Below are 26687 nucleotides of genomic sequence, written 5' to 3'. Positions count from 1 at the left end.
CCCTGATTGTTCAGAAGTCAACTGAAGGCGTCACCCATCTCCATCACGCTCAAACCCTCAGCCTCCTTCTGTAACCCACTTTCCTATTCCAAACCCCTTCCAGGAGGACTTGGGAATTATCTTCCTGTCTTCATTTTTGTTTTCTCCAACCTGGATGCTCTGTACAGATGACACACTGTCCCTTAGGCATGCAGACGCTCTGGACTCCTAGCAAAAGTGCTCCCCAGCAAGTTAGCAGTAATTTCTAGTGCAGCAGAATTTAGGGGTTCTTACAGGTGTCTTCTAGCAAACCTATCTGCAACCATACAGTATGTCATCGATTCCAGCTGCTTTTCCTACTTGCTGCCAGATCGTGACCAGCTGCTTCTGTCCACTGTCCAGCATCTGAACTTCAAACTATCAGTGTAGGTTCTGCACCAATGCAACAGCTTTGGCACTGGAGCATGTGAGACACGGGCACAGTTCTAAGTCTGCCATTTCTGCTACCAAAATAGTAACCTGCAGCAGGAGAGCAAGGCAGATAGTGAGGGAAAATAGTATCTTAAAGTTGTCAGGCTAAGTTCACCAGACGATGTCTCACAGCCCTAAGGCCTCCTCAATAGCCAATGCTAGGGCTTAACAAGGAAGAGAAAATCCATTCATAAACCCGGAAAACTCTCAGTTAAAAAAAGACAAGCCCCACCCAGAGTACCAGTTACTTCTATTTTCTCTGGCAATGAGGTTCTCTGCTTCCTAGACAAGTAAACACCTTCACTCACCGTGCACGGCTGCCATCTGGAACTCCAAAAAAATTCCCTTACCTACTTTGTACAGCTCTTACACAAACACAGGGTTAGATGGACAGAAAAGGATGTACTAAAAATAGTGTCCGCCAGGCAAGTAGCAGAGAGCAGCCTCGAATGGAACGAGGGGAGCTCTGCAGGAAGGCTCCCTGCAGAGAAGTACTGGAGTACGAGGGGAAAATGCAGAAAGCCCTGAAAACCAGTAAGTGACCAGGGGCAAGGGCGAAACAAATGAAAGAAATCCCACATCCACTTCAAATTTTAAAAATTTTAAAGAAAAATCTCCCTAAACCTAACAAATATTCAAGCAGATCTGAATACACTTTCTCAGTTACTTGGCTTTATTAGCAAAAATAAAATTAAAGGTTAGATGTACTTAATTGCTGGAGAGAGCACTAGCTGAGAAAGTGACATTATGGACATTGGGGAGAACAGTGTACCCACAAAAAGGTATAACCAATCCCAACTAGGTCACAGGCCAGAAGTACATACAGTTAGCTGCAGATTTTTTCCGCTCCAAGCGTTATATATAGTTCTGTATTAACACACACACACACAAAGGTATGCTGGTCATATATCCTCAGCATTTATGGCAAATTATTAATCAAGTCCCACCTGAAACAATTTGTTAAATTGATTTTAATCATTGGGCCTCTCATGTGAAGCTTTGTATAATCAGCATTTCATTTACAAAATTAATTGCCTGATTGATTCTCAAGAGGCAGTAGCTGTCATTATACTGCTGTCATAACTTTTGAGTAGGGGTGTCACAACACTGAATTCTGACAGTATGAAGAGCACTGCTATTTAAAAATTGAGGGTGGGGAGGTAGGGGGGAAACAAATACAGTGATTTCACAGAATTGCTCTTTAGCCCGACAGAATGTTAAAACCATTTCCCACCCATTTCAGCCAGCCTCCCCGATTTCCATCCATTGAATAATGCACTACTCGGCTATTCAGTCTCTTTTCTTAGAGGCAGGTCCATTTAATTCAATTTTATCATAGTTGTGGTTGCATAAAATGAGTTTGTTGTTGAATATACAAAAGATTTAATCACAGGCTACTCTTAAGGTTATTTGTAGAGCAGAGTTTGACTTTCAAACACGTAGAACTTTTTTTTCCACACGCACAATCTTCTGAAAGCTATTTTCAACTAGCTTTTTTTTTGTTGTTTTTAAACAGAGAAAAGCAAACCATAACTTTACAGAACTTATCTAGGAGCTTCTTTAGAAAGCTTTTTTTCTCCCCCAGTATTTTAAGCTATGCATAAGCCTCAAAGCTCTGCCTGAGTTGGGAGCAAAGCTCCTATACTTGCTGTAGCTACTTCTACACCCCACCGCTACTACATTCTTGGAAGAGATGAGTGCTCCGGAGAGGCGGCACAGGCCAGCGGTTAGGGCACTGAGTCATAAGACAGGGCTTCTATTCCTGGCTCAGCAGCTGACCTGCTATGCAAACATGAGCACAACACTTCACCTTTCTGTAACTGGGTTTTCACTCTCCTAATAACAAGTATTATATGCACTCTTAACAAGGAACAAGATGTGAAGACTTTGGGGAGACTGATGTCAGTTATTATCAATGAGAAACAGGACTAGGAGTCAGAAACAGGTAGGCTAAGGGAGGGACAAAAAAAAAACCCCAAACCCTCTAGAAGGTTTTAAAAAGGAGAAATCGCATTGTAGGCTGTAACAAGGTACTTTCAGAAACCTACTTTCAAAAGAAAAAGGTGTCTGGAAACATCTTTAAAAAAAAAAAGAACCACCACCTTAAGTTTCTGCTAGATCACTTGGAACAGTATTAATGCCTTTGAGAAACTGACCTATTTCTAAGATAAGTCCAAAAATAAGCCCCTCAACTTCTCAAATTCAACCTTATGCACTAGATTTCATCCAGTACTCCTGAACAAAACATATTTAAAATTTCTAGGCCATGCTCTGAGATTACACTATTACAAAAAAGCAAATGACAACTCTTCAAGAACTGAGTTACACCTATTGCTGGCATTTGTAATGGACCTCACCAGAATGCAATTCTAGAATAAAACAGAGTCCAGACAACACTAGAATCTAGCGGACACTCCAGAAGACACAGCCCCTCTTCCCTCCCCACCCTGCCAGCTCTTACTCTCATCCCTGACTGCTGTCAGACTATCTTCCACTCCTTTCTGCAAAGTGCCCTGCCACTCTCTTCCAGGCATACAACGTAAGTTGCTTTGGCATGAAGACTCTAACGCAGTTTTCTTCTCTTTTTGCAGGTCTCTTGAGTTCATGATGAATAAAATCAGGGGGGAGGAAACAAACAAACAAAACCCCAAAAGCCCCCAAACCCACTTACAAAATAGGATACTGGGATAAAGAGGCATAAAATGATAACAGAATGGACAACTCCACCAGGCAAACAGAAGTGGTTAGTTATTTTCCTTTTTCATAGCCATAATGTGAGATTGCAACTAAGGGAAGTTCAGAAAGTTCTGGCCACACTGAGAAATGGTTGCCAAAGAGTTTTAAGAGTTACATTCCTCTGCCACACCAGGAAGCAGCTCAGAAAAAGGAGAAAAATCAGTCACCTTACTCACACCAAGTGATAGCAGACTGGGACATTAAAAAGAAGTGTAAAGCACTGACTTTCTGTATTTGTTGCTTTCTAGCCTCATAGCAGGTAGCTTACTCATTAATCTAGCATGTTCTTTTTCAACCCTAACATTTTTTTTTCCATTATGTAACAAGTGGTCTTAATTAAATAAGAAAACAGGGGAAAGCCCCTAGCTAGAGCAAATATATGCAAAATTCCTAAAGGATATATTTAGGATCAGGATAATTGGAAGGCAAACTCAGCTCTGTTATAGAAGCCCTGTCACTTCTTCAACTGCCAAGAAACTGCTTCTCTTGTAACATATTTTCTACATTAAAACTGTCTCCTTTAGAGGCTGAAAAAACTTAGTTGTAAATAGTGAAAAATATTAATAGTTACCTGGAAACTAACTGGTTCATCTTTTTTTACCGTAACAGTCTCTGTATCATGTTGGTTGAACATCACAAAAATCCACTGTCCCAGTTAGAGACATACCAGCAGTGCCAGCTCAGTCCAAGGGTCAACTAGATACAGATAATGAATCTGGGGCTAGACACCTGCATTGTGAAGCAACAGAATTTTGTTGAGTACCTGCCTGTCATTATTTCGCATTTATAATGATCTTCCTCATCAACACAGACACTTTCAGGAGCATGGAACTGACCTTCTGGGAAGGCGCAAAACAAACAAAAATTCACCAGCAGCAGGTGATTTAAAGCATTAGAAAATAGCTTTTTTCAGTAGTTAAAATAAAAATTTAACTCAAATTTAATTTTTTTTTAAATTTAAATGAATCGCCAAACAAACTACAGTTATGAGTAGAAATTTTCATTATTGATTGAAAATATTTAATAGTTAAGTAATAAATTAGAAGAAACAGTAGACTGAAGGTCAAAGCCCCTGTATTACTTGAGAGAACCATGTGATTGGAAACCACAAATTCACACGCATGCCTACATTCACACCAACTCTTTTGTACAATGTAACTGATTCCCAAGTATCATTTTACAATTCTGATTAGGTCTTACAAAAATCTTGCCTATTAAATTGCTTTCTTTAGGCATGCACAGCTACTAATTTGTTTCCAGCTAAATCATGTATCATCTGAAGAAGATTACTTTGCAACAGCAAAGCAAAACTCCAGAGACTATGCTTCATCTGGATTTTAGAATTAAAAGTACAAATACTACAGGTGGTATAAATTTCCCTTTAAAGGTGGTGGTGGCAAGAACACCCTGCAACAGTGTAATTCCAAACAGAGCTATCAGTGTACTTAACATGTAGCAGCCATACTAAGAGACACACATAGCAAGTCAAAAACTCAAAGTAGTAAGGGATCTGTTGAGCTTTAAACTTTAATTCCTGCAAGAAAAAAAAATATTGCTCTTTAGATCAACGTATATGTATTTATACAGACACGTTTTGTAAGCAAAATAAATAACAGTAGCAAAAATATTAAAAGCTCCGCTGATTCAACAATATTATCAGCTCTAACACCCACAGGTTTTAAACAAACTTAAAAATTTGCAGAGATTCAGGAATTACTCCCAAAGAACTCTACAGCACAGACCTCCAAAAATGCATCTGGATACTAATACAAAGTTCCCCATAGCTTACTCGGGGGAAAAATTCTGACCTGGGTTTAAACCAGATCAAATTCTGGTTTAAGCCTAGAGCCTTCACCTGCTTCTCACTAAAAACAGGCAGAAGTTGCTAAGTCTTCACCACTCTTTTTGCAATCACTCCAAAAGGGACAAATTCTGCCACAAACACTGGCAGACTATGCGCTGAGATGCTCTAGGAAGTTTCAAAGAAACACATGCGTATAACACATGCACATGGCTAAGTGCAGAAATAGGGAAGTAGGATTAATCATGGATATGAACACCTCTGCAATAAATTATCCTGGATGTTCAGAATTAAGTGCATGGTTTTAGTACAGCTACTACCCAGAACTTCCAGTTTCTATACAAAGAAGGCATGTGTTTTCAATATAAAATCATAATTTTCTTTTAATATCACACCATTTAAATTAAATTAAAAATCAACATGCGAGGCATATCTGGTCTGAGAAATATGAAAGCAGGAAAGCTGATCCACTTCTTCAGTATTTCTCATCCAAAAACCATCATTTAACAGGAAACCTGACTATGCCATATTCATAGAATTTCCTCCCCTCTCCCACAGAAGAAACCATTATTTTCAAATTCTGTCTGCCTGAAAACTCTTGGCTTCTTTCCACTTCTATGCCCACCTCTTATTTCCCAGTCCTCAAGAGAGCCCACATCAGCCATCATGTGAAAACACCAACATAGCTTTCCTAAAAGCACTTCAAAGAAACTCCTTTATTTGTCAGAGAGGATATTCAGGATTAATGAGCCCCCTCTGGGCACAACCCAAAACACAGTATTCCCAACTTCCTAAAATTACCAAATCTAGAACAGAATTAAAATTAACAATGAGATTAAATGGGAAGAAAGAGAAGGAAATGACTGCCTTCATTAACACTGAGGCAGTAAAGGTATGGGGGAATCTTTCCTGTATGTCTGAGTAAGCTATTCCTGAGGCCAACAGCAATTTGAGTATATTTACATCTAATCTTTCTCCCTTCTCCAAGGCTGCAGCTTACAGCAGCCTCTTCCTGCAGCTGATGAGGGCTGAAGACAGTTCATTCTGTCAAAATCACTTGGCCTAGTCAGAAGAGGTCATTTAGCAGCAAAGACAGATGTTTCTCAGCTGATATAACTAAAAGGCAAAATAGAGCAAACAAGCCCAAAGACTCATTTTAGCAACAGGGTATCTGCAATTCCAATTTTAGGTATTGTTCAATTTAGAAAGATGTTATTCATCCGACACTCATTTGCAAACTTCAATTTAGGATTAAAGAGCTGCAGATACCATGTGTAAAATTCTGAAACATACATTCTATTTATTCTTCAAAGAAAAAAGATCTTTTCTTAAAGCCACATTATTCACTTCACATCAAACCTGGCATCTCTAAACCCAGCTCTTCTGCCAAGTACTATGATTTCTTGAATACATTCTTCCCCTTCTCCCTTTACACTCCTACCCCTGGTTTTTGGGTTTTTTTTTTTTTTTTGCTCAGCTCTTTCACACGGAAAAAGAAATTGAATTAAAAAAAAGGAAAACCAAACCTGATTGTACACCAGAAATACTATCAAGGATGAAAAGGAAATGCTACACATTTTTAAACTAAATTGCTCAATGCCCAAGAAGATGAGACACTGGTTCCAAAGCTAACACAGAAAAAGAATCATTTCAGGATGAAATATACCTGAACAACAGACTACCAGTTAAAATTAGAAATGAGCATTACACTCAAAGCTACAAAAACATCATTAGACTATTTTGACAGAAAGCATTAAGTTTCAAAAAACAAGAAACAACTCAGATACTTGAAATAATCCTGTATGAACCCACGTATCCTCTCACACCAATTCTATGCCAAGTTCAGCTTGCACAAAGCTTTGAGGGGGGAGAAAAAGCGTATGTATAAATAACTCCTCTTTGCTCAGTCTGTTACTACAACAGGGCAGAGCAACATCTGTCATGAATGGTTTAGGTCTGTCTTTTCCTGCCTCAGAGCAGAGGGATAGATCAAATGACCTCTTGATGTCCCTTCCAGCCTTACTCTTCTATGATTTGGAGGTTATTACATCATCTCTATTTTATTTTAAGACTTCTCTTGTTTCTGCAACTTGCTTTTCATTTGAATTCATAATCCTCAATTTCTGGCACAATGAGACAACATGGACATTGTAACACTACAAATGTACCAGAAATATTGATAGAAGAAAATGAAGAGGACCAAAAAAAAGGTATGTTTTCAACGAGTCATTTCATAAGAAGTAAAAAAAGATACGTAATAAACCATGTTTCTAAGGAATTTATGTTGCTATTTGCAGAAACTGCTAAAATACTGTAAAGAAATGTTTACATATTCCTATTTTTGGGATGGCAAGAAGGTAAGGATGAGACGTGCTGCATTCTAAGCAGCAAAGGAGATAGGGGCAGAAGAGAACCAGAGAAGATGGCCAACATCAAAGCCACGTCCACGTAAATACCTCTCTCTAGATACCGACTTCTGACTGAACCACGCAGGAGAGATCACACCTACCAAACACGTCTTCTACACATGATCCTCTGACTGCATCACATACCAGAAGAGCACCTGCACCTGTACCCTCTCCTTCCTCTGTATCCAATTTCAGTTACTCCTTGTACAACTTCTGCCTAGCAAGTCAATTATGGTCCTAACTGTCTTGTGTGAAAAATCAATACATTTCAGCAATTCTCCAAACAATGAACATTTTCAGAAGCATTTTTTTTTCCCCAACTTCATCAAGGAAGCTTCTTCTGTGATCCACAGAGATGCACGCAATTAGAGCCATAGCACAACAAAACTCAAGGAATAGTAAGAAGCAGGAGACAAAAAGTGTCCAACACAGAATTCATTAGACAGCCACAGACTATTCCACCTGTTGCATTGTACACTGCGTACTTGTAAAACCACAGAGGGGGAAAAAAAAAAAATAATGCAGATATATCCAAGCAGCTAGGAACATGAATTTTGATCCCTTTTTATATCCTATTGTTATCCACAACCCAGGAAGCTGTTAATTGGCCTAAGTAATTGGTTTAAATACCCAAGTCCCATTATAAAAATATACTATGAAAATGCTTAGACACTTATCACAACCAAGAAATTCTTAACTAAAGTTCAAAGCTGAAAAGGCACTAGGGACTTGTCTACACTGAAGGAAAAAAAATGCATAATTATACCAATATAACTAGCTCAGTGTGGAAACTTACTCCAGTATAAGAGTACCCTCTCCCACTTAAGCTCACATTCTTTGGAAGCAGAGTAAGATAAACCATGAAAACTCTTATTCTGGTATAAGAGTGTCTCCATAGGGAGTTATATTGGTATAATTATAGCATATAATTATAGCACGTAGTTGTACCGTTAAATTTCCTTGTGCAGACAAGCACTAGGTGCCCAGTCCACATACATTTTCTAGCAAAACAAATGGTTATCAAATTCCAATAGAGGCACATAAAATACTTGGCTTTTATTTTTGTTTGATGAACCTTCTTCATTTTAAAGTGATAAATTACTTCAATTAATCTTCCTTGCAAATGCTTTTCTCTCTGCTATCCTATATGGTAATAGATTATTCTTCTGGTGGAGGCATCATAAACTAACACTTTGAGAATGGCTGCGATATCTCCCACACTGATTTAGGCTCTCATCATACAAAGCAAGTGGTGAGAAATCAGGCACAAGGAAGGAATAAGGTGCTGTTTACACATTTGACTGTTAGACTCGCACCTTTTATAGTACATCCCCAGCTACTTTAAACAGTCAAGTGCTTCAATAATTTAGTCTCTGTCCTTCTGACAATTTCATTCTCACCTCATTTGCTATAGAAGTTAAAACATTTCAGTCAACCTTGAGGAAGCCATGCTTCCTCCTCCTCCTCCCCTCGTACATGCTGGGGGGGGGAAGTACATCTAAAAACCATGCCACTAGTTGAACTTCAAACTATAGAAGAGAACCATAAAAGATATACAAACTATAAAACTACGTAAGACGCTTCAGAACCTTTTGAAAACAAGCAACTTTTCCAAGGATACTGAGCTCAGAAACCCATGCTTAAGCCAAATAAATTGTCACCGTTTGTGAGAAAGATTCCTTAAAAAAGGAGCAAACAGAAATACCTGCTATGCCAGCCTCCAAAAAGTGGAAAGCAATGACACCCCGCCACAAAGATGTCAGCGAAATTATTAATAGCAGTAATACTTCAGTCTGGGCATTTTAAACACTCTACTAGGAAATGTTAAGTGACCCTAGAGATAATTAAGGATTACGGTAACCATTTTGCAGGACACGTAGGTAAATCCCTTTTACAAAATGTGTTTTTTCCGCTTTAACCGTTTTGTAAAAAACGGCATTGCCAAAAAGAGCTCTTTGCAGGATAGGCATCCCCGTGTTTTCTTTTGTGCTTCTGAACGATTTCATCCCTCAGCATTACATCAGGTCTCATCACTTTGGTTTTGGAATACATCCATAGCACCCCAAAACACGCCTTGTTCACTCCCACTGACACCAGCTCCCTTGGTGGCAGAGAACCCTCAAGTGGGCTGCCCCTTCCTCCCCATGCCCAGCACAGCCCCTCAGCCGCACCAAAATCAGCTTTGCTGCCCTGCATGAGCCCCACAGACAGACCCGGTGGAGCGACCAGCGGGAAGGCTGCCGTGCCGCAGGGAGCGCCAGCGCTGGGCGAGGACCACCACGGCAACTCCTTCCCAGAGGTGCCCACTTCGCCGGAGCTGAAGTGCCAGCAACACGCAAAGAGTTTTCAATGGACTGTGAAGCAGCACCTACGCAACAAAAACTGCCGCCCTGTTTCCAAATCAAAAGCTTGCATCTCTGTACAGAAATTGTGTACCTAAGCGTTAAGGTCAACTGATCTGGAAATTCATCCTGACATTTTCAAATTTGCCAGTATGCCTCGTGTCTGTAAATATGCTTGAAAAGAAACACTGACAGTTCTTACATGCAAAAATTTCATGTATCAAAAGCAAAGCAACAGCAGGAAAAATTCTGAATAGGTGTTATCAAAAAGGACAACAAAAAAGAAATGCATCAAGCTTAACAGGAAACCGATATTAAAACCATTAGTTCTAATGGATTAGCAAGATAACGAGAGGAAGGTTAGTCCAGAACTCCAACAGAAGTCTGGGGTCCTTTGCCTGTATGATTTGAAACCACTATAAATAGAGGAAGGAATTAATTTCACCTGCCCTTTGACATCAACACCTGAGCTCATCAGCTTAGACCTTCTTTAGAGCAAGGAGAAAAACATGTAACTTTAGGAGCATGATTCATTAGACCTGCATTACATGTCTACTTCAGGATGAGATGATTCACACAAAGAAATGATTATTTCTTTACACCAAAGAGAAGAAAAGCCCACACAGAAAGATCAGGTATAAATGCCTACAATGCATATGGTTAGATGAGTCCCACCCTTGAAATCTAGCATGTCAAAGATACTGAAGGCTTATTTGGTCACAGGAATCAGTGCATTCTGTATAGTTATCACCTTGGCAAAAAAAAAAAAAAAAGAAAAAATCTTTTACACTCTGCCTCAGCTTCTTTCCTTTTTAAGAGGGAGGTAACAATTCCCTGCTCCAGAGAATAAATGTCCATCGTTATTTACAGAGCAATTTTACACTCAAGATACAGTCTCATGATGAGTTTAAGCCAATACAAGCCTGTACCACCACCAAAAGGGGCTGTCCTGCCCTGACCCCCACCCTCAGCCACACTCTCCCCTTGCCTTACCTCTGTGCTGGAAAGATTGTGCTGCAAGTCAGATGAGCTCAATGATCTGGCTGAAAGCTAACCATTCACAGGTTTTGTTTGGCAGGATTGGTTTTCAGACAAATCAGCGAGCTGATGCGACTCACCTTGTGACACAAGGGAAGCAGCAGGGAGCTGATAAAAGGGTGGGACTGGTCTTTTCAGCAGAAGTGAAGTCTTAGATCAGCTTCAGACAACCATTAGACTCACCCTTTGGTGTAAGATCTTTTAGCAACACAAAACTCGATAAAAGAGTGCCTAAGGAGCGTAACAAAAGGCTACAAAAAAATGCAGAGGTAAACAAATTAGGTTTTCAAGTTTTCTTCAGTTTTCTCCAAAGAAATTCTGGCTTGGTATCTACACAAAAGGCACATGTCCATTTAGTTCAACACATATTTTTCTATACATTTATGTGTTCCAACCTTTCTTCTGCTAATTTGCTCTTCGTTTCAGTCCCCGATCCTCAAAAGCCAAGACAAGTAAAAAGCTGCCTTTTTGAGGAATACCCACTTGGATCTTCTGATGAATGTCTAAAGAATGAACTCGATTTAAAAATTATTCCCTGCTTATTCCCAAGCATTAATCTAAAAATGACAGACAAAACATGCTACTGAATGCTCAGTATCAGATAAACGTTTGGGAAAAAAACCTAAGAATAAAAAAAGTCATGTTCATTGTCTCCTTCAGTTATGATAGGATATATAACCCCATTTCTGGAGAGAAAAAAAATACATTTCTACCTATTCCTGGCACCCTGGCTGAGACAACTTGCTCGAGTAAGACAGACAACCACACACGAGTTCAAGGACTTCAAGGAAGTAAAAATGTCATCAGAAGTTGTAATTATTTGAACCTTCTGTTATGATGCCAGGACCAGATGCAGCCTTTAACAAAAAGCCCCTACTTTCTTCCTCCATCTCTTCAAGGAAGACATCAACCCCAAGTAAAGAAAAAACTTAAATGGAATGTTAAAAAGCAGGAGTAGAGCGAAGGAACAAACAGGGTAAGTCAGACTCGGCTTTTTCAAACCTAAAAGACAAGTAGCTATCACAGGCAAATCTGAGGGTTTTTTTTAAGGAACAAGATTGTTGCAAATAAACACCTAGGTCTTCTTAGAGGCAAAGCAACAGAATTGGGAGACTACCATGCAAGAAGAAATTGGCCTTTGTTCTTCTTTGAATTCCTAATGTATTTTCCTAGAACAAGGGAACCTTATCTAACTTTTTGAGCAAGCTTCACTCACCATCTTAACAAGCTACATCCCCCCAAAGAAAATATGACACGGTGGAATAACAACCAACCATGGTCAGCAGCTTGCGTCTCTCTACACCCCCAATCTTCTGAGGAGAATTAAAAGGAAAAGAAATCTATGAAACGAAATATCAGGTACTATAAAATTGCACAGACTGCACGTAGCACATCACATTCACTACTTAATACAGACAATTACACGCAAAGTGTTTCCTCTCCTCAGTTCCTGTCTTTTCTATGCTTTCCACATACGCAGCACCACCACACTTCAATTTTCATGCTGACATCTTTCCAAGTATCTTTTGGGCAAATATAGAAAGAGAGATTTTTAATTACAGCTGCCATGCCAGGTAAAAAGTAAAGAAACTTTAAGTAAAAAAGCACGTCAACATTTACATTCAAGCTTGGTTTTGTCTCCTTTGTTTGTTTCCCTCTTTTCTCTAAGTCTGCTCTTACTTAGAGGATCAGCATTAGAGGAACCTGAAAAAAACCAGCACCATCAACCCCAGATGACTACTTGTATGATTCCTCCCATTACACTGCCAAGTCTTGCCAGGATTTGGGGGCTTGCTTGGGTTTTTTGGTGGCTTTTTTTTTTTTTTTTTTTAAAATGCAACTTGACCTCTGGTCACTAGAAGAACCTACAGAGGAAGCTGGCTAGCGAAGGCACTTTCCCTGCTGTCACTCTTTCCCCAAGAACTTTTGTGCACAGATTCCTTGGAGGACAGAGAGGAGCAAATGCAAGTCAGAGGGCGGGATGGGTACCAGGGCCACTCAAAAGCTATTTTCTCCCTGGATATATGATCACACTACTCACTCTTGTGCAACTGTAAAACAGCAGACAACAATAAGGATGACTCTTCCATCACCTCAATGATTTGGAAAGTGAGGAAGAAAGGAATTTGGAGATAACATTTGCAGAAGGAAAAAGAACTATCACAAGACAAAGGAGAAAAAAAAAAGATGACAACATTTGGATAAAACAAAGTAGTATAACTTTGGGAAGGAGAGAAATGAGACAAAGGCAAATAATCCGCAAATGAATCTCTCACTCCCTGCAGGAGAAAATGCAGAGGAAAAGCCCTGAGCAACCATATCCCACAACAGAGCTGACACATAATAGCGTTAGTATCTCCAGAAAAAGTAGAGAAACGCATCTGCCATTCTGCCAACCACACTCTAGCAAAGTAACAGGCCCTCCACGACCCTCCTCCTAAATACAGAGCATGTTGTTATTATTACTATTATTATTTAAATGAGCTGTGAAGAACTGGGGGGGGGGGGGGGGGGGGGGGGGGGGGGCTATGCAAAGTCTTCCAGGGGCAGACAATCCCTCTCCGCTGCTTGTTCACGAAGCACCACATTTGGCGAGTGCACAACCAAATCCCTAATTGCTACCCCAATACACGGGACAACCAACCCATATACCTAAAACTTACTGACGGTCACAATTCATCCAGAAAATGTTCTGATTGTCACCAGCATTCACACATAAAACTCTCGACAGCTTAGGCTGTGGTAGCTTTCAGATCCCTAGCTAATTTTTGGAAAAATCATCTTCTTTATTTTTAAATGTTGGCAACTATGCCAACACGTTGAGCACTTGAAGAAAACTCTTCTGAAACACAGGACAGTTTGCTACGGATGCTGCCCAGTCAGCCCCTCCCCTTTAAAGGAAGAGCTCAATTAAGTTGGGAACTTTTCTTCTGAATGATTTTAAATGGGTTTTTTAAATTGTGGTTGGATCTCAGTGAGTGTAATTGCTATTTATATCAAAACATTAAAAGGTCTGGTTATGGGGTTTATTAGAAAAGCAAAATGTGTTTTTAATACTTAAAAAGAACCACAACAAAATACTTTGTAGCACTATTTTCCCCTGTATTTGCATACCACATGTTCAACAACAACAAAAAGAGTATTTTACAAAGTTAAAATCCCCAAAATGTCACTGAAGTAGTAGCTCCTACAGTTTGTTAGCTGGAAAAACACTTCTGTACCAGGTTGGGAGGACTATCACAAGTGATGCATGTTAGCTTCAGGATTTGAAAGGGAAAAAAATATATTGTAAACCAAAATATAACATATACGATATCTCTTCATTAGCAAAAAGACAATTTCAAATGTAAAAAAGCGTCACTTGAAGAAAACCGCTAGGAATGCTCCTCATGATGTTGTTTTGTAGATGTGAAGGCAGAAGGTCGCACGGGAGAAAACTTTCTTCGAAAGGCAGCTAAGTGAGACGCAGTCAAGAACTATCGTTCGACATAAAGAAAGCGTTCCCCAAACTTCTCCCCTTCCACCCGCGCCTCCCGCAGCAGCTCACCTCCGGGACCCCCGTTCCGTCTCCCTCCGGCAGGTGAGGCAGCACAGCTGCCTGCACACACGCCATTTAAATCCCGTTTCCTTGCGTTACCTCTGCCCAGGTCAGGGATGAACGGCTGTCAAATTCCCCGAGGAATAAAAAGGAAAAAAGGGGGGAAAAAAACAAACCCAAAACCAAAACAAAAAAACCCCCAAAAAAACCCCCCAGCCTTTCTTGCCGAGGCAGGCGTTTCAATTGAGGGAGCACATGGCTAATCTCCATATGTGAAGGTCAGGGCACTGCAGCCGGGGAGGTGAAGAATGGAGCAGCTCACGTAAGGGGCCGCCTCGCGCACCCTGGCCTGCTGCCCGACAAGCGAGATTGTTGAAAAGCAATAGATAGCTTCTGGCAGCGGCGAGGGGAAAAATATTTTGATCATGTGACGCTATGCAAGCTAACTAGTTTGCTTCATGTGTGAAACTTTTACAGACACTACAAATACCACGTTTGTAATCGGCCCCAGAACCCAGCCCGCTCTCCTCTCCTCTCCTCCCCCGGGAAACCTCAATCGCCAGTCAGCGTTTCTGCAGGCTGGAAATTCCTCAATCAAGCAAAACTTCAGCTTAAACAAATTACGGGAAAGAGAATATAGCCAGCTAACCGCTATCTATATCTTCCTAACACTTTTCATTACTCCTGCATACAGGGCACCATGAAGTTACCTGCCTCGCAGAAATCCACCTTTCTGTTTACAGGAAGGAAAGACTTCCAAATATAAGTAAAACTGCCAAGTAAAATCATTTTCCTATTGCTGGTACACAACTAAAACAGCTTCAAACGTACCTACCTGTATTTTTCCAGAAATGTTTCTTTAAATAGCCTCTATCTATGACCATCTGTAAATATCTTAAAACATCAAGAGCTCTAAAGAACACGCTCTTTTCTTCTTGACTTGGGAACTTCAAGCAACTAAGAAACGCTGAATTAAAAAAAAAAAAAAATCACAGAAGCACAATTATTTTCCATAAATCATGACTGAAAGTAAGACATCAATACTACCATTTCATATAAACAGAGAATATCCAAAATATTCACAACATAAATTGCTACACAAAAAAATACAGAACTCCGTACATTCCACCCAAATCAAAGGCTGCAAATAAACCAGCATATTCCTTTGATGCTGTCAAAACAAACCTCCTTATCTTTATTTTTAACTTTAAAAGAATAAAATTTAAGAACTACAAATCCTGTCCTTGTGCTTTCAAAAGGAATTTTCAGAGCTGATGTTTCAGTATCTTGCTTACAAACAAGTAAGTCTGACAAGCTAACCAAATAACATGATCAATGCTGGGAACACCTAGTCTCAGATCCCATCCAAACAAATAGCAAGAGGAAGGTACAGTGCAGACTGCATACCTTCACACATAACAAGTATTTAGGCTGTCTATTTATTCTGCACGACACTATAATTAAAACTGCACATCAAACTCAAATAATCAATAAGGCAAATACTATCCTTATTTCAACATAGGGAGACTGAGGTATCCAACAGAGAAACCAGCTACCTTTAGATCATGCAGTCAGCAATCCAGAATTCCTGCACCAATCCTCCACTAATACCATTTTCCTGAAGTCACATAATTTACTTACCATGGCTGAATTCACTGCTTGTGTAAAGAAGGGACTATTCCACTTCAATCAATCTGTGAATTAAGCCATGTCCACACTGGGAATGGCACACATGACTACAATTATGTTTTAAAACAGGATCTCTCCTTTTGGGATTTTCTGAACCAATTTTCTTTCTTTACTCAAACAAACAAAAAACAACCGTGCTCAAACTTCAGGTCCTTTGGTGAAAGCCAGCTGTACAAAGGATTGTGCTACAGCAAGACAGCCCGCTCTTCCCTGCCTAACACAGACCATGCTTTTAAAAGGTGACCAAAACACGTTGTGGAACCGTCTACTATGTGAAAAACTCAGCAAATTCCCTCTATCGTAACAGCCATACCTGCAAACCCCTCAGGAGAGGCTACTTACAAAGGCTGTTATTTTGCCAGTGCAGATACACTACCACCCCAACGGTAAGCTAAATACAAAGGGGTTTGCCACAACAGCTATTAGTCAAGGATGCAATTAATTCCCTGAACCTAACTATGTAGCTACAACAACAGAACTTCACAGTGAACCTGGCCACATGGTCTTTAAAGGGCAAATAAATTGATTCGGTAACTCGGCAGAATCAAAACCATTTTGTAACTAGCACAGGTAAAAAATTACTAACATCCAACAGAAAGCCCTGCTACAGGAGATCTTTTTTTTTTTCCCCTGAGTAAGTAGATACCTAAAATAAATTCCAAACAAAGCTCTCAAGGAAAAAAAAAAATCCTTAGCGTAACAGTTTAGAGTAGAAGCTTACAAGACCCTATTAGTAACAGAACTAACACTACCCCTTAAAGAAAAGGAGGGGAGGGCTTACACATTGTTTCCCCATTTTCTTATTATTTTTTAGCAAACATGCTAAAGAAAAGAAGTAACAAAATCCCACATATACCTAATTTCTTTAAAAAAAAAAAAGGGGGGGGGGGGGTGGTGGTGAGTAGTAAAAAGATTAGCAGAAAATTCCTTCCCCAGCCCCCCAATGGTCACAAAGAGACTGATGGGGGTGGCAGGGGGAAATCAGTGCCAGAGCCCTACAGATGGAAGTATCAGAGGCCCTATCACTTGGATGTCTTCATAAACAATTGTCAGACCACGAACATAAATTCAGTATCTTTTCAAGTCCGAGAAGGCTACAGAGCAGGGGGGAAGACAGGGTACAGCAACGAATTCTTAAATGCAGAACACCATTTGGCAATGGGGCAAGTTCGGTGCAAAAGATTAACTAACTAAGAGTTCCTGAAATTGGAGAAAGGAAACTAATAAATAGATTGCATACTTCTACACATGCTCAGTCCTTCTGACACAGTTACTAAACCCACCATGACTCAAATGCAATAAGTAATATGCAAGCAGATCAAACGCTGATAGCTCTGTACTGAAAGTAATTCCTTACACACGCTGCAGAACCATCAAACTCTGTTTTATATCCACAAATTGGCCACTACCCATTCAGAAATTCAACAGTCTCGTGACTTGGTTTGGTAGTTTATAAGGAAAATAACATTTCCACTGTATGTGGAATATAACGCAGGACAAAGCAACACCCTTTCAAATCATACCCCCTGAAAATTTTTACACAGATTTCATATTGGTTTTAATAAGCATAAATGGAACATTTTCATAATAGCATCAGGATAATGATCTTAGGTTACACAATTTTCTAAATAGTTGCAGGTGCCTTCAGATGAAGTAAGCTACCTATATAGGGAATACAAGGTTTGCTAAAAGGTACTTTACATTTGCAGTAAGAACAATTCCCAAATGAAAAGCAATCTTTAAACAAGACATGATAATTGTGATTTCTGCATCAAATTTGTTCACTTTAAAAATGAAGACAATTTATCTGCCAGATAAAACCACCGGACTTGGTGGTAAGGAAGCCTGTGCGTGCACCCCTGCACCCCCCAGCACATACTTGTGCTCTGTACATCATATTCATCAGAAGGCAAGTTCTGCAACACCAGCTAAGCTCCTGGGCACTTGTTCAACTCAATTTTCCTCCGAATTTAATTTCTATGAGAAATCTAGTGACTTTATATAGATGACATTGAGTACATAATCATGATAAAACAGTGCAAGGAATACTTGAATTTTAGATGACGGTGCCTTTAGTTTAAGGTGACTATATTGACACAGCAGACAAATCCCTCGTTTCGCTCAGTCATTTGTCTTCTCGGTTGTCTGAATAGATGCCTGTAAAGCTTAAACTCTTCCAGAACAGAATGTGTTCACAGTAAGACTGGATTTATTCAAAAGCTGAAGTTTAGGGCACCAAGACCCTTTTTATTTCGAAGAGTCCTCTGTTTTCAGTTGTGCCAAGGTGCGCCTGCCTGAAGGAAGGTGTGTGTCATGTGCCTCAGTTTCCCCACCCTGTACAACAGGAAGAATCGGCTCTTACTCCAGTGCAAGGCACACTAGAAAGACAGCGTAAAGATCAAACGCGCTTGGAACGTTGTTACTGAGAAAATAAAGTTAGTTAAAAGTACTCCCGTACAAATTAGCCATCTACTGTCCCCCAAATGCATTGTTCACAAACTACACAGGTATCTTGGGATACATTCACCCCTGAGGATTCCTCGACTGCATGGGAACACCACCCTGGATGGGTTTGGCCCTTTTGGAGCTGCCATGTTCCTGGTGGATCACTGGATGCCACACTCTCAGAACTGGAAGTGCAACAACAGAAATCCTCCACCTGACCTGCAACGCAAACACTGCAGCACTGTGCCAGCACATCAGCAATTGTGTGTAAAATTGAGCGTGAATAGGTACAACTAGGTAACAGAAAAATTCAAAAGGCAACCTTACGAAGTGAATGGCAAAAACATGCATCAGATGTACAGAAACCTTTCAGGTTTACTAAAAAATAGTATTTAAATTTATTAACAGGTCAGGCTTCTTTAAAATGAATTTTACTCCAATACAATTGGCTCCACAAGATTTTCATGTATTGCATTTATTTGTTTCTCTCGGCACCAAGCAATACAAAACCAACACTGCTTAGTACCACTTTTCTATTACTAGTTTTCCAAACAAATTTGAAAACCACTAAGGTATACTTTTAATTTAAGTTTAATTAAAGTCCTCATTCAATCCTACCAAAACATGTATTTAGCACTATGTAAATAGCCCCAAAATTGAAAGAAAAAGTTTTTTTCCCAAGTACCTTAATAATCACAATTCTAAAACATATTCTAGCAAGTTAGCCTGCCACAAACACATGCTACTGAAATTCTGCAGCCTTGAGCATGCATGCACAGGGAGTGTGGCAACACTACTTTACATATCCACAGAGAATCTTCAAAGCCTCCCGATAAATGGCACGTTTCGAAAAAGTACTGAAATGTAACTAGTTAGGACACAGGTACAATCTTAAGGACGTAAGGATAAATAAACGACTGCCATTCTCACATTGAGAATTTCAAAATGCCTATGATAAAATATTTGAGGTGCAAAAGAAAGACCTATTAGCAGCTATTGAAACTTGTTTTCATTGCACGGATTTCATCTAGTTTTAACTAAGATACTATTTCAGAATGAAACAGCATCACCTAACAGACCGTGTCTAGTAATTTCAAAAATTTTATGTTACGTATTTAACCAGAAAATTTAGCAACGGATTAAATGCCTTAGTTTTCATCCCCCCAGATTTGAATCAGAATGCCAAAAAGACAGTAACCAACTGCTTAGCTGTAGAATCCTTACACGATGGAGGCAGTAATACAGCAGACAGGTTTGCATCTCTCTTTATTGTATCTCGTACACAGGGTCCTGCTGTTCAACGTGTAGACATAAGCACCACTACAGAAACCAGTAACTGAACACCAAACCACAAAGTGTCAAATATACGGTCGTAATATATATATAGATGCTACTAACTGAGAATATTGCTATTTGCTACTTCTAAATAGAAGCTATGTGAATACTAAACTGTTTATTCGAAAATGCACAGGGAAAAATATATTTTATTCTCCCACTGAGACATCAAGAATCTATTCACCACGCTAACAGCTGTTTAATGGCCTTCAGGCACAGGACATAATTCTGCAGCCCTAGCTTAGCCAGAACTCCCAACACAGGCAATCTACTTGGCATAAAAAGAGCTGCAGAATCAAGCATATTCCGAGCTTCTCCGCTGCAAAACACACACAAACTCGGAGCAGCTCGACAGATTTTTTCCTAACACTTGCTATGTACCTTATGCTATACAGGTACTCCTGAGAAGGCCCAGGCTCTCTCTTTGTGTGTAGGTGTATGTAAATCTTACACACGTGCACAAAGGAGAAAGATGTATATAAAACACACACACGGAGGCCAGCTAATGTGTTAAGCTACTGCAGTGCAAATCAGAAGTGAAGAATAAAAGGAGCCTCAGGACTCTAAATATCTGTACGCTGCCAAGGAATTAACCAATAATCAAAATAACCGAATGACAAGGTACTGTACTGGCATCACACAACTCCTCCACAATCAAATGCATGTATCTGCATGAGCAGTATCCATCCGCTTTGAAAACGAGTGTTTCTTCAGAAACAAGAGGCCTCTTTTTCAAGCTTACATCTCGTCTCACGATTGGGTAAGGCGATTAAATGAAATGGAAGCAAAATTGTCTTAAATAATTTAATAGGCTGGACAAACACAGAAGTCAGTTCAGAGTGGGACGCCACAGTTCTGCATATTACAAAAATTACCCATGCTGAGGCAAGAATTTCCTGAACAAGTATCTCAGATGTTGTAGCCTACTGACCGTCCTTTTTCTCTGTTCACAGCACAATAGTTTCTTACAGGCGTAGGGACCAATCATCATCTGCTTTGCAAAGACACATGACAAGTGAGTATATCCTAATGTGTGTATACACACGTGTAGAGTATACACACAGAAGATTATTAAAAAAAATAAAGAGAAGCTTTCTGTTCAAATGCTGGACTGAATATTCCATTTTTCCTCTTTCAAAAAGCAAGCAATTTCTCTACCTAATGATGTGACACACCAGGAGATTGACACGTGGGACTTAAAAAATAAATACCATTAGCTTACAGAACAGAATTATTTTTGTACATTGTTTTTATTTCTATTTGACACAACCTATTTAAAATATTAACTTAAAATCTAAGAAAATTTCTTATCTTGATCACTTAGTGATTAGATGGGAAAATCGTAATATAAAGAACACTGATGACTTGCCTCTATCACATTTATTTTGAGAAAAAAAATAATAAAAAAAAATTCCAAGAAATTGTGCCCTTGCCACACCATTCTTTGTAAGCTGCATGCCAATTCCTACGGTACCAAAAAAAAAAAAAAAATCTGTGAGAAAGGACGTAAGCCCATAAATATAAGGAAGTATTTCTAAGGGTCATACTGAGGACATAATGAATTTACTCTCACTCCTCCAATAAAAATAAAATAATTTAAACAATTTCTGCCACGAAAAAATAGCACTCTGAAGTAGCATGTACTATGTCTCTCTGACGATGATTTTCCTAGCTTTTAAAAAGCCACGAATTCTGAACTACCTGTGTTTAAAAGCAAGCAGACAATGCAAATATTTTTAAATTAATTATGAAAGGTTATGCACACAAGACCTCATTACCTTATGGCTTCCAGTGACCCTTTTATCAGTGCAAATTAAAAAAGGTAAAAATTAACATTCACAAAATAAAAAAAAAAAAAAAATCTTATTTCCCTGGAAGAAATAGAAAGGAAATGGGAAAAAAAAAACCACTAAAAACGTGACAGGAATGGTCTGCTGGAAGTAGACAAACAGACACACAGCCAGGCCATCCAAGGGCTTCTACTATTATTTTTTCAGGATTAATACACCGTTCGCAGTATCAAGCGCTGTTTTCTCCCGGTTCTGTTCATTACTTTATGGAAAGTTCCAGCTGTTTGAGGACCCCAAAAGCATACACCTGCATTTGTTCCTGCCAGTCCTCGTTGTTAAAAGCTATTAAAAGATTTAACAGTTCTTAATAGAAAGATCTTGTTGAAGGGAAAAGAAACCCATAAAATTCTAATGCGCTACTCCATTTAACACAATTCACTTTCCTACTGAGAATTCAAGCCTAATCTCACACTCGTGTAGAAAAATAATGAGATCAACAACTCCCGATGCTTCTTGAAGGATTCTAACCGCAATTCAAAAGCAACAGCACATTTTCCCCCCAAATATCTGGAGTCGTTGCAGAGATGAAACGAATGCAACCTCTGACAGGCTCCTTCTTCCCGTCTTTGTACGACACGCGGCGTTCTTGCACCTACAGCAGCTACACGCGAACAGGCTTTTTTTTTTCAGAGGCATGCATAGGTTAGGTACCAAGCTAAGAGAAATGTAATGAAATTAGTATTTGGATTTTTTTTTTTTTTTAACAAAAAAAAAAAAAAAAAAATCTAATCCTTTGCGTAATATCCGTAAGCCGCAACGTTACAAAATGGTTTTGAGGCGCGAGCGCAACTTGAAATCCCGAATCCTCGTCCAAACACTGCTACTACAAGACAGTCCCCTACCGCCTCCAATTAGCGTAAAATTAAAAATGTTTAAAAAAATAAGTAAATAAATTAAAAAAAAAAAAAAAAATCGATGCCCAGCAAAACCCCGCCGTGGAACACAAGTGAAGCGGGGCGGGGGAGGGGGGGGGGAAGGGGGGGGTGCCCCTGGCTTTGCGCGGCGGCCGGCGGGGCCGGGGCCGGTGGCGGTGGCGGTGCGGAGGGGCCGTGCCCGTGCGCCTCTCCCCGCCCGCGCCCCCGCGGCCGGCGGCGCGACTGGCGGCGTTATTTGCGGCGGGGGTTCCTGTGCCTGCGCCGCTCAGCGCTTCTATTTACATCAGCGGCGCGAGGTGCCCAATGGCGAGCGGGGAGCCAATCAGATGGCAGATTAGATGTCAACTCGGAGGCAGCTGTCTGGAGACGGTTGCAGCCAGTTTACCTCCACAATTCAAATTCCGAACCTGGCGGAGGAGACCCGGCCGCTCCTCGGGCCCGGCCGCTCAGCGGGGCCCGGCCTCCCGGCTCCCCGCACCGCACCGCACCGCCGCGCCCGCCCCGGCAAGGCGCTGCGCCACGGCCCGCCGCCCCGCGATCATCGCGCCTATCTATCCATCTATCGATCGACTTGATCGATCGATCGGCGGAGTTACCGGGCTTGGGGCAGGGGGGTGCGGGCGGGAGCGGCGGCCCGCCCGGTGCCCGCGCCCCTTTACCGACGCCGAGGACTTGTCGTTCTTTTTTTTTTTTTTTTTCTTCTTTTCTTTCCTTTTTTTTTTTTTTTTTTTTTTTCCGCCCCCCCGCTCGGATTTCCGCGTGTGTTTAGGAAGAGAAACGGCAGGCTATGCGGGCGCGCGCGCGCGCGCACCCACACGCGCTTCTGCCGGCGGGCCAGGCCCCTGGGGGTCAGCGGACCCACGCGCCCCGGCCCGCGCCGCGCCGGGACGACGGCGCGGGCACACAACGCGCGCACGCAGCCGGCGCGCAGACACGCGCGCTCTGCCCACAGAGAAAGGGGCCCGGCCGCCTCCCGCGGGCCTCGCCGCGGCACCTCCCTCGGCGACAAACTAATTCGCTGAGAGCGTGCAACGGCGCGACTCGTTCTGCTGGGGGGAAAAAAAAAAAAAAGAAAGAAAGAAAAAAAAAAACCAGGATAAGAAGGGGTGGGGGAGAAGGGGGGGGGGGAAAATAAAAAATAAAAAAAGGCCCCGTGGAAGATAATGGACGTTATCCCCCGGGAGCCCCCCGGGTCCGACACTCCGGTTACCAAATCCACCCCCCCGCCCCCGTCCCAAGCTGCTTGTCCTCCGGGCCCTGCGCCTCTCCGTCGCTGCTTCGAAGTGGAGGGGGGGGTGGGGGGGGGGAAGAAAAAAATAAAATATTAATTGGGTTGGAGGAGAACCGAATTTCGGCAGCGAAAGCCGCACTCCGACGCCTCCAGCCCCAGCGGGGCCGCGCATTGTGCGCCGCTCACCCCTGCTACGGAGGCAGCGAGGAGCAGAACTGGCCCGGAGGGGGGAAAAAAGGGGGAGGAAAAAAAAAAAGAAAAAAAGAGGGAAAAAAGAGGGGGTGGGGAGGGAGGCAAAAAGTGAATTCTACAGAAACTAAGCCCCCGACACGAGTGGCCCGGGGCCGTCAGGAACCGAGCGCGGGGGGTTACCTGGGTCCTGCCGATGGCCTGCCCGGTGCTGCCGGGGCTCATCGCCGGGTGATTCCTTTGTTGTGCCGCTGCCCAGGCCGGGCTGGCCGCTCCGTACTGGGCGCCCATGTCCTTGCCCATGCCCATGCCCGCCGCTGCCTGCTGGCTTCCCGGGGCGGCCGCCGCTGCCTGGGGCTGGGGCTGCGGCGGCGGCGGGGCGCTGGGGCTGCTGTAGTCGGGGTAGCTGCTGCCGTAGCTCCGCATCATGGGGCTGGGGGACGTGAGCAGCTGGTTCAAGGTAGGGGTGGCCCCGGACGGGTGCTGGTTCTGGCCGGAGAACCGCGCGAAGCCGCCGGCCGCCGCCGCCGCCGCGCCGGCAGCAGCCTTGCCGAGGCCGGCCCCGCCGCCGGGGCCCATCATCATGCCGCCGCCCGGCTGCCGCGGGGAGCTCAGCACCCCGTAGCCCGCCGCGGAGCCCCCGTAGCCGCCGCCGCCTGCCCCGGCGGCCGCCGCCGCCGCCGCCGCCGCCACGGCTCCCGCGCCGCCGCCGCCCGCGCCGCCGCCGCCGCCGCCGGGGCCGCGGCCGTAGGCCGGGTAGTGGTTGTACTGGCTGTTGGGGTAACCTTCGTGGGAGTTTTGCAGGGGGTCCATGCTGTTGGGGGCCGCCGTGGGGTGCATTATCCCCATCCCGGGGCTTTGTTGTCCGCCATGTTGATCAAAGCAAGGCCCGGCGCGGCTCGCCGTAGCGCTGCTGGCAGGGGCAGGGGCAGCGTTGCCATAATAGCTATTGAACTCCGAGACACCCACCGCGGAGGGGCCGCCGCCGCCTCCCCCGCTCCCGCCGCCGCCGCCGCCGCCGCCGCCGCCGAGGCCGCCGCCGCCGCTCCCAGCGCTCGGGGGCGGCTGCTGGGGCTGCTGCTGTCCGCCCAGGGGTCCCAAGCCGGGGTGATCGTAGCGGCCGCCGATGGGCTCGCCCATCTTGCCGGGCATCTCCTCCTCGTCGGCGCCTTTATTCAGCATTTGCTGCGGCTGCTGGGGGGGCTCGGCCTGAGCGCCCAAAACACTGTCTTTTCCTCCATGTTGCTGCTGCTCCATGTCTGCACTGGGCTGAGCAGCGCCGCCACCGCCACCGCCGTTGTTGTTGCTGCCGCTGCCGCCGCCGCCGCCGCCGCCGCCGAGGCTGCTGTTGTTATTCTGCACGGGATGGTGCTGAGGCGGCGGCTGCTGCGGCGGCGGCGGCGGGAATTGATTTAGCTGCTGCTGTAGTGCATGGTGGTGGTGGTGCGGGTGGTGGGCATGGTGGTGGTGGGCATGGTGATGCGGGTGGTGGGCATGGTGGTGGTGGGGCGGCGCGGCGGGGTGATCGCCTCCGACGCTCTTCAGCTTGTGGTTGGGGAGCAGCCCCGTCTCCATGGCCGAGCCCGGGTTGGAGGAGGAGGAGGAGGAGGAGGAAGAAGACGAAGAAGATGAAGATAACGCCGAGGAGCTTCCACCTTCCTTCAGAGCCGGCTCCGAGGAGGAGCCGCCGCCGCCGCTGGCGTTGTTGTTGTTGTTGTTACCGGCGGCAGCGGCGGGAGCCGCGTTATTGGCCATGTTCAGCGGCTCGCTGTGGCGGTGGAGGAGATGGTGATCTACATTATTCACGCTGCTGCTGCTGCCGCCGCCGGCCGGGCTCCCCTCTCCGACCCCCAGCGCGGGGCCCGGCCCGGGAGCCCCCGCGGCGGCGGCGGCCCCGGCCCCCCCCGGGCCCCGCTCCGGGCCCAGGCCGCCCGGCAGGCTCGGGGCTTTGCCCTTGCTGTTGTTCGCACCCGCCGGAGCCGCTGCGACTTGCGCGGCCATGATCATCGCAACATTGCGAGTTCGGAGAAATTAGTACTGATAATAGTAACTACTAAAAAAAAAAAAAAATAATTGAAAAAGGAAAAAAAAAATCGACCCCCACCCTCAAAAAGGGGGGTGAGCAGGGGTGGGGGGAGGGAGAGGAGAGGGGCAGAAAGAGAAGCGGCCGGGGAAGGGACTTGACTCAGCCAAGAGTATCCCCTGCGGACCGCTCCGCACGCACCAAATTACAGAAATTTCCCTCCCCGAGTCCGTGATTGAGATTAGAAATGGTAAGAACGCCTTACGGTCCGTGCCTGTTCCTGCTGTGTGATTTCATGTTGAAAGTTTTTTGTTCAGGTTTAAATGAAACTTTTTTTTTTTTTTTTTTTTTTTTTTTTTCCTCCTTTCCTCCCTAACCCGGATATGGGTAAACACACGTCTGGCGGAGCCGCGCTGGCCCAGCATGGCATGAGCGAGCGAGCGAGCCAGCGCCGGCAGCCATCGCCCCCTCCGCCCCGATCGCTGCCGCGCACTCGCAAAACGCGGACTGGACTGCGCCCGGCTCCGGCTCCCGCTCCCCGCCGCCGCCAGCGCCTCGGCGGCCCCGGCGGGGGGGGGGGGGGGGGGGCGCGGCCCCCTCGGCTGCCCCCGCTGCCAGCCGGGTCCCACTCGTGTGCGCGCCGAGGGTCGCGGCCGGCGAGGGGCACCCAAACGCGGCGGCGGGGTGTGTGTGTGTGCGAGGGGTCGAGGCGGCCCGCCTGGCACCGGGGCGGGGGG

The 26687-nt window shown here is 43.8% G+C and overlaps 1 protein-coding gene across 3 annotated transcripts in view; it reads right to left on the bottom strand.

Annotated features, from left to right (window-relative positions):
• ARID1B (AT-rich interaction domain 1B) overlaps window positions 1-25697 on the bottom strand; it is a 333749-nt gene extending 308052 nt beyond the window's left edge. Inside the window, exons 1-3 of one of the 3 annotated variants that reach the window (XM_075706645.1) lie at window positions 25288-25502; window positions 24968-25239; window positions 24111-24916 (exon numbers count right to left, since the gene is read on the bottom strand). In XM_075706645.1, the coding sequence (XP_075562760.1) occupies window positions 24111-24916; window positions 24968-25239; window positions 25288-25502 (1293 nt within the window). Of the gene's footprint in view, window positions 1-24110; window positions 24925-24967 lie in introns of all 3 variants that reach the window. The other 2 variants (XM_075706646.1, XM_075706644.1) reach the window with 2 other exon arrangements.
• Window positions 25698-26687: the final 990 nt, after the last annotated feature.

This window comes from Pelecanus crispus, chromosome 3 (genome assembly GCF_030463565.1).
Source record: "Pelecanus crispus isolate bPelCri1 chromosome 3, bPelCri1.pri, whole genome shotgun sequence".
Taxonomy (NCBI): Eukaryota; Metazoa; Chordata; class Aves; order Pelecaniformes; family Pelecanidae; genus Pelecanus; species Pelecanus crispus.
The sequence above is the reverse complement of the archived record's forward strand: the minus strand, read 5'-3'. Positions and strand labels throughout refer to the sequence as shown.